Source organism: Lycium ferocissimum, chromosome 11 (assembly GCF_029784015.1).
Source record: "Lycium ferocissimum isolate CSIRO_LF1 chromosome 11, AGI_CSIRO_Lferr_CH_V1, whole genome shotgun sequence".
Lineage (NCBI taxonomy): Eukaryota > Viridiplantae > Streptophyta > Magnoliopsida > Solanales > Solanaceae > Lycium > Lycium ferocissimum.
The window spans coordinates 9,926,940-9,939,565 of record NC_081352.1 but is presented as its reverse complement, the minus strand read 5'-3'; the positions used below and the strand labels follow the sequence as shown (position 1 = coordinate 9,939,565).

The following is a 12,626-nucleotide window of genomic DNA, read 5'->3' as shown; positions in this document are numbered from 1 at the left end:
TCCATCGGAGCCTCAGATCGGGGATCGATCGCTTCTTGTTCGCTCGAATCGAAGCCAGGGCCCATCTTCTAGGCCTTTGGCAGAGTGTCTCTCGACGAAGCGTCACCTCGAACCGTCAACGAATTTAATCGACCCACAGAGTCGGATAAAGAACTTCTTCCCCGCGTGTGCAGCTCCCGTGAGCCGAAGGTCCTTCATCGTCGTAGGAAAGGAGGAATGGTGACTTCCTCCTCCCCATCGCAGGCGACGGAGGGGGCCACACCGACCCTTCGAATAAGGAAGTCGGGCTCTGATTCATCCCTCAGAGTTCGGACAAGGGAGGACAACAAATTCTTGTTCCCAAAATCTGATTCTTGTTCTTTACTTTATTCCGCACCTTAAAGTTTACTTTTGATTTCACAAGGATTGAAAAGAACCGAGTTCTTCTAAACCAAAGTTGCTCAAATTTTAAATGATGATAAAATTTTGGGACAACAAATTCAGCCTCTCTTGTATCGGATTGGTGTACAAAACAACGCCATTTACATACAAGAATGATCTTGGTATGCTTCCGCAGCATGCATGTTCTATGAATGTAATTTAATCCGTTATATATAACATTTTACTTATGGAAAACTTATTCCATGTCATCATTCGCCTTTATCATGGTTTAAACATAAAAGTAACTTGGGACTTTTAATTTGTGAACGCAAACGTGTTAATAGAAACTATATGTAAATTCGAACACAAACGTGTTAATAGAAACTATATGTAAAACACCTAATTAGGCAATAGCAAAGAATCCAATGACTCTCAAAGAAACATTGTTCAATATTTTGAAATATCTCTGTATACGGTAAAAATCGGATATATACAAGACCGGTGAGACCGGGGGCCGAGGGTATGATCAAATGAGCATGAGTATGATCGGTCTTTTCTTCAGACCGGAGGGATTGCACCGAATGTGGCTGATCCGAGAAAAGAGAAGTAAATCTGTTGATCCGATGTCTCCGGATCAAACTCAGCGTTGCCGTTAGTCCGATTTCCCCCTAGTCAAGTTCTCATGGCCGTTAGTCAGGTTTCTTCATGTCCGAAATAAATGTGGCCGTTGGTCCGCAACTAGCTTGCGAACCGCCACGCGTCAAGATCGTTCGTCATTTCAGTACGGCAACCGTACGGGTGTCAGACCGTACGACCCTACCTTATCCTTTTAGGGGTTTCTCTATTCTAAAAGGGCTTTGTATTGTATGTAAGGCCCATAAGGCAAAGCTATAAATAGAGGACATGGGTTGGCTTTTTGAGATCTAGAACATTATAATAGAAAATATATATTAAAGCTCTCTCTCTCTCTCTCCCTTTTTTGGTCCGAATCAGTGGTGTTTTGGCTTTGCTTGTTCATTCAATACAATTAGCTTAATCATCAATATCTACATATTTATTCAAGGCATTAACTCATGTACTCACATATACATATTATTGCATACAAATCCATACATATTCCACATCAACCAAAAGTAGGTAAAAATTTATCCACATATCCTATACCTCACATATAAATTCAATTGATTACCTAAATTCGGTGTAAACAATCTCCACTTTTCAAGTTTGTTTGAAAATGGTAATCTAGTACACTACTATTCAGTTGAATATATAACAACTTCATATTGTTTTTACTTACATACCTACTGTTGAGACTGTTAACTACATGGTCAAATCAGATGGACATTCTAGCATAAAGTTTATCCACTTATAATCCAATTCCACTTAAATTTCGGAAATTAAGTAGTTCTCCGTTAGTCTGGTGGTTTGAAATTTGATCAACTAGTTTAATATTCCTTTCCTCATATATTGGAGCTTTATTAAATGAGCAATTATATAATATATATATTAAAGGAAATTACTCTTGTTTTTTTCAAAATTAAATGTTCTTTCGGTGCACGGGGTTTGGCCTTGATCCCTACCTGGTAAAGGGTTATTATCTTATTCATTAGTCATTTGAACACAAGAGAGGGTTATTATATTGTGCATTAGTATGAAGTAGCTCGTGAGGGATGTGGCATGGTGACGTCAATAATTGTTTTAAGAGATATTCAAAGTATTCAAGATTTAATATATATGTATAAAAAGTAACTTATATACACACTACATAATTTTGAAAAAGAATTTTCAGTTACTGATTATCCTTCGCAAGTTGTAACTCTACTGCCCTTAGTGATGTGCTAATTAACGCCAAGTTCCCTTTGATCTCTTATAGTTAGCCGCTCCTACAACAACAACAACATACCCAGTGAAATTCTACAAGTGAGGTCTAGAGAAGGTGGGGTGTATTCGGACCTTACCCCTATACCTTGTGTGAGGTAGAGAGGGTGTTTTGTTTGACTCAAGAAAAGCGTTTTCAATAGCTAGTACCTCCTAAGTCCTAATGCCATTAATAAGCTATGATATTAATTTCAATGTCAAAAGAGAAAAAATCGTTTGCTTAGGTTTATCTGTACTGATATAGTATATATTATCTCTCATCCTTTGTGATTTGAGAAGCTTAAACTAAAAACTCAATTCTTAAAAAAAAATAAAAAATTACGAATCAAATTTAAACTGAAATTAATTCCTGTCTTATTGATTCAAATGTGATAAAGATTTTTTTTATTTTTTTTTATTTTTAAATTCTCTAAATTACCAAGTACATGCGATTCGATATATTTATTCACGTTTTATTCATACATTTATAAACACTGGAAATGGTAAAAGCAAAGGTCAAATTACAAGGAAAAAAGAAAGCAATGGGCAATTCTTGTCACAAGGTGACAGTATTACTGGTCAGGCTGAAGCAGGCAGCTGCATTCCTTAGCTCATTCTGAGATAAATTCTCCAGGGATTTAGATGATTCAGAGCTGCACATGATCAAAACAAATTATCTATAGTTCATAGCCTTAAATCAAATAAATCAACTACAATAGATATAATGTCATTCAATTTAATTAGTAGGAATATCTACAGTACCCTCTATCCTTTCAATTAATATGATGCTCTTTATATTTTGAGAGAATATTACACTATCATTCAACTAACATAATTACACTTCATCGGAACTATTCAAATTTTAAATTGTGATGTGATATTTTCACTATCACATTAACTTTTAAACTATTTATACTAATACCCATTTTCTTTTATTATTAATAACTTGATATTTTAGATTCAATGTGTAGTCAAATACAGTCATACAGAGGGACAATATTAGATACCTCGAGTCACATGCTTCCTTAGTTTCAACATAAGATTGCCTATCGTCGGCCATGATATTGTTGAAGGGGTTAATAAGGCACTCATAATCCTGAGAGATGTCTCGTTGATTGGATGTTGGAAATGCTAGTGAATTGATCTGCTGGTCATAGTTAGTATTAACAACATGATTATTAATTTTCATATCAAACAGAGAACCAGAAGTACCCAGCAAAGTTTTCGGCCCTCCCTCACTGAATTCTCCATCGCTAGTGAAAAATGGACCCGTTGTAGAATTAGTAGAGGCTAAGTGTTGGTGTTGTTCCCTGTAGATGGCAAGTTGGGCATAGACATAACGAAGTTCTTCGAGCGCGAGCTCCAATTGTTGACGGAGGTGACAAATGTATTCAACACAACCATAGACGGGGAATTTCTCCCACATGTCGGCCTCGAAGATGATGGACTTCATGGCGTCCGCCTTTTGATCGTTGTCGTCCAATTGCCTGAGGATCTTCATGATGTTGCATACCCCGAAAAGCCTATGCGCGTTTTGGAACATTTTCGGCTGATTCGCTGGGAAATAAGGAGCTAAAACACACTCTGAAGAACACTTTCTTCTTTGGTACTTGCAAGCAGCACAAGCAGGGCTTGTGCCGCCTTTTACTGTCATTGTTTAACTTAGCCAAGGCAATTAATGTTACTGATTATATACTGAAATGATAGGAGGAACTATATGTTTATTGATGAATCAAACAGAATTACTTAAATGTGATCTTGTTGTTGAAGTGGTGGGTGGAGAAGTGAAGTTGCTCTAGTAGTGTTACTGCTTGCTATATAATGAGACTACAAAAAAGATGCATGAATCAGTTGGGATATAGCAAAGACCGAGTAAACTACACATTTGAATATTTTGCTTGAATCAAGGGAGTTAAGTTTGAACTTTGAACAGTCAAAAAGAGTCATATGTATAGTGGAACACTACTTAGTTACCTCTTTTAGAAATTAAAGGGAGTATGACACATCCAGTTTAATTTGACACAACCTAATACAAATTGACCCTGATTTGTTTCCGTGGGGTAGGGCACTGGCTTTTTAGTAAATTGCAAATAATTAGTAATCATGTTCAAGACTAGAACAAGGATTTAAATTATATAAATCAGAGGGATAAACTATGAAAACAATCCCATTTTATTTTATACTTCATTCGGTTGTATTTTTATTTGCAATGAAAATAGTATCAATACAATTCTGAATTTTATACTAAAATCTTAGTATAATTTTTTATAAGACATTTAATGTGATAATAATTTCTGGATTAGCTAAATCTGAAAAAGTCAAGTAAAATGACAAAAAGTCCTCTGCCGAAGACATTTGCAGCATTCTTTAAGTTAAAGTAGTTGTAACCAAAAGTTTATCCAAAAAGAATTGAAACGAATTATATGTTTCCAATTGTACATGGTATATCTCATTTTTTTTAAACATAATGAGACAAACAAATCATAAGTATCAAGTAATCTAGGGATTAATATTATAATTCCTGCATTATAATTCTATCTAACCCTTAACAGGCCTATTTTTTTTTTTATGGATTCTATATTTTCAATGTAGTTTAACCTTTTATGTATGTAACATATTATTTACCATTATTATAAGGTTAGAATTAATGTATATAATAACATTTACCTGTAATTACTTTATAAGTAATTTGATTATATAAATTTTTTTAATCACATTCAATACATATAGACTTATAGATTTGGATATTAAATGACTAATGAGTCGTGTACGTAAATTGTTCAACTGTGATGACACCTGCAGACGGATTCCACCTTTAATTTACCATACAACATGATCATGATTCTTGATTAAGGAGTAGGAAATTCCGCTTCTAAAGACTAGTATTTGACTGTTTTAGTCCACTTGAATTTGATGACTAATTTTTTCCCTTCTCGGTATGGAATCTGGAGTACTTGAAGATTCTCTTGAACCAGGTATGAGGTATGTATAAAATATATCTTATTATTTTAAACTATCCTAATTAATAGCAGGTTGTTAGGTGTTGACCGATTCAAATATACTTTAAGAAGATGCATGATATTCAGATTCTAAGTGCAGAAAACAATTACACAATTAAGTCATTTTTTTAAAGACACAATTAATTCATTACAAGGTAACAGATTTAAGATATATATGTACATTGATAAAATGTAAAAAAAAAAAAAAAATACTCTATAAGTGTATTTTAACCATAAATACCAAATTGTTAGCCACTTTTACTAAATTACTGTTTAATGCTTATTAAAACTAACCTTTTGTGTAAATAATTTTACAATATCAGGGTATCAGACTTAAATCTAAAGTAATTATGTGTAATTCTCTATGATAAACATTAATCAGCAATTTATAACTATGTGAATTTTGATCAACATTTTAAAATGTAATTTTTTCATCATATTGAGATGAGAAAAATTGCATTTATAGTATTTTTGTATAGCTTTAAAGTATCTAAATTTAATAACTTTTAAAATATATAAGAGAATAATTAGGATACTGACATATCTTCCTTTACAGAAGACTCTTGGAACTCAAATATTATAGTATTTGACTGTTTTAGTCCAAGTGAAATATGATGAGAAGTTTGATGCTAAATTATATATTCCCTTCTCGTCGTGGAATATGTAGTACTCAAGAATTTCTCTAAGCAATTTCTTGTTGATTATTTTAAACCAACGGTGTGACTGTTACGTGTTGAGTGTTTTAAAGATACTACATGAATTTGAAAGATAATTTATTAGAAGAATGTACTTACAATAGTTTAACTGGACCGCGTATCTGGTGCTCTTTCTTTAAAATAATAAAATTTTGGGCTGATTCCAGGGAAGGAGAAACACATCTGAGAAGCATTTTCGTCAAGTGTTAGCTTAATAAAACTAGTGATCTAAAGCCAATTTTTAATAAGAGGCACGTGTTTTTTTTATAGTTGTTGTTTATACTGTAGTATTTTTACAACATATAAAGTCTTTAAATTCACATAGTAATAATATTGCTCTTACTTATATTAGTAAGGATTAATACAAGTTAATAAGATGCAAAGATGTGAAAATTCTAGGTGCAATGAAGTCAATTGATGACAGCAAAGCTCCTGGGATAGATGGATTTAATGCAAAGTTCTTCAAGAAAACTTGGTCAATTATAGGGGAGGATATTATAGCAGCAGTCCTGGATTTCTTTACTCATGGCATTTTACACCCCCCAATTAATTATGCTACAATCACTCTCATCCCAAAGGTCAAACATCCACCCACTATTAAGGAGTTTAGACATATCTCTTGCTGTACAGTGGTGAATAAAATAATTTCCAAGGTCATCACTACTAGATTACAACCTATTATATCTGCTTTGGTTGATCCAACACAAGTTTTCTTTGTTCCAGGAAGACTAATCTCTGATAATATAGTGCTCAGTTATGAGCTTGTAATGGAATATGGGAGGAAAAACATTTCTCCAAGGTGTATGCTGAAGGTTGATATGATGAAGGCTTACGACTCAATAGAATGGACTTACATGGAACAAATCTTGATTAGCTTGGATTTCCCTACTGTATTCATTACATGGATCATGCACTGCCTGAACTATGTTGCCTACTCAATAGTAATCAATGGTAAACCTTTAGTCTCATTCCAAGCAAAAAAAGGACTTTGGCAAGGTGACTCATTGTCACCTTATCTATTTGTTCTTGCCATGGATTATCTGTGCAGATTACTCAAGCAATTGAACCAAGATAAGGCCTTCAAGTTTCATCCCAGGTGTACCAAACCCCAAGTTATACAACTTGGATTTGCAGATGACCTTCTACTATTCATTAAAGGGGATTTAACATCAGTACAGAACCTATTTGACCACTTTCAGAAATTCTCATGTGCTTCTGTTTTACACCTTGAAAATTTTCGCGTCGTTTGCGTCGTAAGTAAACTAACGTAAGCCCGGAGAGGTTATGGAACACTTATAAGGTTAAAGAATGATTTTAACAATTGCTAAGCAAGTGTCTAAAGGTTTCAGGATCAAGCGAATTGAAGAAATTAAGTTTGTCAAAATTTTGGAAAACTTGGAAGAATTTTGGACAGGAAATTCTGGTCCAACTTGAGGGAGATATATCTCCTCGAATATGAGGAGTTATGGAATGAATAACCTATTTCAATTGAATTTCATTGAGTCTAGTTTCTAATGCAATAAACAGTTCATCGATGCGACATCAGAGTAGAAAGTTATGGGCGTTTCAAGATAGGCTGCCAGATGGCTTCTCCGCGGGCCCCATTTGGAAGGCGGTGGAACCGACCTTCAAGGGGCATAAATAACCCATTCGCCTCATTTAATCATCATTCTACATTCCCTTGAGCTCTAGAAACCTCCATAAGATATTTCTTAAACACTTATAGCCCCTTAGATCAAGAATTCAATAAGATTACACTAAACTAGTTCATGAAAAGTGATTGTTCTTGCTTCTACATGATGTTTTGGTGAGTTTGGTCTTGAATCAAGTTGTGTGATTTGAAGTTTTTCAAGTATAAGGTATGTTCTTCATCTTGACTTTGGTATTGAGTTGTTTTTGGAGGATTTTAATGGTTTAAAGTGAAGGAAAATATAGTATAAAGGTCGTAGTTTGATATGTTGATGTTGTTGGCTTATGGGCTGATTTTCGAAGGTAGTCTTGGACGGATTTGTATATGTTGTCATGTAGTATCTTGATTATGTTATTGTTGATATGGTTAATGATGTTTAGGAGTTGTTTTGGAATTTGGAGGAAGTAGATGATATAGGAGAAATGTTCTCCAAATTCTGTTAACTTATTAACTAGCTAAGTTTGAGTGTGTAAGTGTTCTTATGGCCTGATTGTTGTATGAATCATCTTAGATGTAGATTTGCGGGCTCGGGAGGTAGACTTTGAGTGGCTAAGTAAGCGAAGAAGGTATGTTAAGGCTGTCCCTTTCTTTCTTAAGGCATAATCCTATTGTTATGAACTTTCACAAATGATGTCCATAATGATTCCTCTCATAGAAATGCTAGAAGCTTATATTCTTGATGTTCTCTTATGATATCATTGGTGTTGATCTCATCTTATGATTATTGTTCCTTCAAGGTGAGATATGTTCATGATGATAGCTCCATAATGATAATCGGAGGTATAACGACCTTACGTCACTCCGATTAATTCGAAAATGTGTTCTCAAGGAGTGTGTTGTAAGACATGAATAGTATGCTAGTTATAAGATTCTCTAATTAGGTATTTAATGTTAGAAGGAAGGATTATGATGTATCCAGAAATTGACTAAGGATTAGTTAACCAGGAATAAGTCTCAATGGCCTGGAAATGTGTTTATAATTCTTATGTAATCATGTAGGCATTAATGGATAAGTAATGATCATGAGAAGTGCATAGAAATCACCCATAGAGGTCTGGTTATGATGTTGATTATATTTACCACTGGTCTATGCCAGTTGGGCAGATTATGTATCACTTTTTACTACTATGCTACGGCTGGTTGGTCAGTTATTACCACCTAGCTACGGCCGGGTCGGGCAGATATGTATTTACCATCATGTTATGGCTGGTTGGGCAGTTATTACCACCGTGCTACGGTCGGTCGAGCAGTTATCACTAATCAGTCGGGTTGATACGCTTTACCATTGGGCGATAATAGGATGGGCAGTTACCACCATGCTATGGCCGGTCGGCCAGTCACCACTGATCAGTTGGGCAGATAGCACCAGGATGATAAGTCGGTCAGAGACACGGTATTATACATAGATGTAGTTAAGCATAAGAGAGTATAAAGAGACATACATGCTAGATTCTCATTAGTTAGTCAAAAATGCTAGGTTGATTCTTATCATCTTTCTTTGCAGTTTATGTTTATTATGTTGCATTTTCGACTTACATACTCGGTATATTATTCGTACTGATGTCTTTTTTTTTTTGTGGACGCTACGTTCATGCCCGCAGGTATAGATAGATGAGACGAGGATCCTCCACAGTAGGCTGCCTCCAGGTACCAGCTCAGATTGGTTAGCTTTACTTCTTCCTGTAGGCATAGCCGAGTCAGTGATTGTTTATGTATTTTTTTGTTATGGGTATGTCGGGGGCCCTGTCCCGACTTATACGCTTTGGTTATGTTCTTAGAGGCTTTGCAGATAGTTTCCTATATACAGCTTAGTCATGTCTTGTTAGTTGTTATGTTGGCCTCGTGGGCCCATTGTACATATACATATGCTTGATATTATGTTCATGGTTGTCCTCTTTGGCCTTATTTTGTCATTTGCGACATAGATGATGCGAGATGTAGTTTGGTTCGCTCGGCCCTAGTAAGGTGCAGGTTGCCAATCACGCCTCACCTGTGCTGGGACATAACAGAGTGGTATCAGAGCGGGTCTGTCCTAGGGTTCTCTGCAACCCGTGTCTAGCAGATTCTTATTTATGGTGTGTAATGCACCACACTTATAAACAAGAGGCTGCAGGGCATTTAGGAAGATTTTCTTTCTTTCCCATCTTAGATCGTGCGATAGAACCATATTATGAGGATTCTTTTTTTACCGACCATATGTTATCATTTCAGTAATGCCCGTGATGAGGAAAGCTTCAGCGGCCCAGAAGGGAAAGTCAGTAGCACGTAGGAGAACTAATCGGGTACCATCTGTTGATGTTGAGGAGGGCGAGTCCTAGAATGAGGTTCCATCTTAGAGCTCTTATCCCCCGCCCGCTCCAGAGGAGCATACGGTAGCTTCAACACCCCCAGTTCTTCCACCTGATGCCTCAGGTCAGGAGATGCGAGAAGCTATTTGGTTGTTGACGCAGTTAGTAGCTACTCAGGCCCAGCGACAGGGTACATGCTATGGTGATAGGGTCGTTAGTGCCAGAGTTAGAGATTTTATTAATTTAGACCCTTCAGAATTCTTTAGGTCGAAACCAGATGAGGACTCGCAAAATTTTATAGATGAGATACTGAGGACATTACGAGTGATGCATGCTTTAGACACTGAGTTAGTAGAGTTAGCTTCCTACAGATTACGGGATGTGGCCGTTTATTGGTATGATGCTTAGATGTCTCCTAGAGTGGTTAATGCACCTCCACCTGTGTGGCAGGAGTTCGTAGATGCCTTTCTTCGATAGTATTTGCCACCAGAGATTCGTCGGGCGAGAGTAGACAGATTTTTGACTCTTAGGCAGGGAAATAGAAGTGTGCGGGAGTATAGTCTCTAGTTTAACTCTTTGGCTAGGTATGCTCCCACTATTGTAGTAGAGATGGAAGACTGAGCTCACCTGTTTATAGCGGGACTCGAGCCGCATCTGTTTAATGAGTGTCCCATAGCTACTTTACTTGGCGGTATGGACATCTCCTGTATCCAGGCACATGCTCATAATCTAGAAGATCAGAAGAGGCAGCAGTCCGAGGACTTGGGTGATGGTCAGCTTAAGAGAGCTAGCTCTTCTAGCTAGTCAGAGGAGTTAGGAGTGACTTTAGGCCCCCATATTCAGTTCTTAGTACCCCTTCACCATCACAGATGCCGTGTTATAAGAGGTTTTCTTATTCTGAGTTAGGTCGGGTTTCGAGGGCTTCGGGTTTTTAGCACCGAAGGGACTCAACGCAGATGCGGATGCCTCCTCCACGATGTAGTCAGTGTGGTAGAGCCCATTCTGGACGATGCCGTCATGGCTCTGATGTATGCTATACATGTGGAATTTTAGGTCACTATATGAGGGATTACCCAATAAGGAATAGAGATGATATAGCTCGGCCCACTGGATCAGTAGTAGCTTCATCTTTTTTGGTACGCTTCCCAGAACGAGGCCCTCAGACGTCGGCCGATAGAGATAGAGGTAGAGGTGAAGCGTCTAGCTCCGGCAATGGCCAGAACCGCATATACGCTTTGGCTAGGCACCAGGATCAGGAGCAACCACCTTATGTTGATACAAGTATACTTACTAGTTATGTTATGTGTGGCTAAAGAATTACTATTACTTGTTGTGGCCCTATGTGGCATTGTATATTCTGGGTTGCTGTGTCATAAGTTGGTAGTGATACAGTTAAAGAAGAAGTTCTGCCAAAACGTTTCTATGAGATCTCTGAGAGTTTAACATTCGAGGACGAATATTTTTATGGGGGGGGGGGGGGGGGAGGAGCGAATGTTACACCTTGAAATTTTTTAGCGTCGTAAGTAAACTAATGTAAGCCTAGAGAGGTTATGGAACCCTTATAAGGTTAAGGAATGTTTTTACCAAGTGCTAAGAAAGTGTCTAAAAGGTTTCGAGATCAAGCGAATTAAAGAAATTAAGTTTGTCGAAATTTTGGAAAACTTGAAAGAATTTTGGACAGGAAATTATGGTCCAACTTCAGGGAGGTGTATCTCCTCGAATATGAGTTACGGAATGCATACATTATTTAAATTGAAGTTCATTGAGTCTAGTTTCTAATGCAATAAACAGTTCGTCGAGGCGACATTCGAGTAGAAAGTTATGGGCGTTTCAAGATAGGCTGCCAGATAGCTTCTCCACTAGCCCCATTTGGAAGGCTGTGAAACCGACCTTCAAGGGGTATAAATACCCCATTACCCTCATTTTATCATCATTCTACATTCCCTTGAGCTCTAGAAACCTCAATAAACATTTCTTAAACACTTATAGCCCCTTAGATTAAGAATTCAACAAGATTACACTAAACTAGTTCATGAAAAGTGATTGTTCTTGCTTCTACTTGATGTTGTGGTGAGTTTGGTATTAAAGCAAGTTGAGTTGAAGTTCTTCAAGTATAAGGTATGTTCTTCATCTTGACTTTGTTATTAAGTTTTTTTTGTTTTTTGTTTTTGTTTTTGGAGGATTTTAATGGTTTAAAGTGAAGGAAAACATAGTATAAAGGTCGTAGTTTGATATGCTGATGTTGTTGGCTTATGGGCTAATTTTCGAAGGAAGTCTTGGATGGATTTGTATATGTTTGTCATGTAGTATCTTGATTATGTTATTGTTGATATGGTTAATGATGTTTGGAATTCTTTTTGGAATTTGGAGGAAGTAAATGATATAGGGGAAATGCTATCCGAATTTTGTTAACTTATTAACTAGCTAAGTTTGAGTGTGTAAGTGTTCTTATAGACCGATTGTTGTATGAATCATCTTGGACGTAGATTTGCAGGCTCGGAAGGTAGACTTTGAGTGGCTAAGTAAGCAACAAGGTATGTTAAGGCAGTTGCTTTCTTTCTTAAAGGATGATCCTATTTTTATGAACTTTCACAAATGATGTCCATAATGATTCCTCTCATAGAAATGCTAAAAGCTTATATTCTTGATGTTCTCTTATGATATCATTGATGTTGATCTCATCTTGTGATTATTGTTCCTTTAAGGTGAGATATGTTCATGATGATAGCTCCATAAT

At 36.6% G+C, this 12,626-nt stretch overlaps 1 protein-coding gene across 1 annotated transcript; it reads right to left on the bottom strand.

Annotated features, from left to right (window-relative positions):
* Nucleotides 1-2,726: 2,726 nt before the first annotated feature.
* On the bottom strand, nt 2,727-3,981 carry LOC132038596 (LOB domain-containing protein 4-like). Its single transcript, XM_059429252.1, has 2 exons — nt 3,225-3,981; nt 2,727-2,870 (listed from the first exon to the last, which is right to left on the bottom strand). The coding sequence occupies exons 1-2, from the start codon at nt 3,869-3,871 to the stop codon at nt 2,774-2,776; spliced, it is 744 nt and encodes a 247-aa protein (XP_059285235.1). The 5' UTR covers nt 3,872-3,981; the 3' UTR covers nt 2,727-2,773.
* Between the last annotated feature and the right edge of the window lie 8,645 nt (nt 3,982-12,626).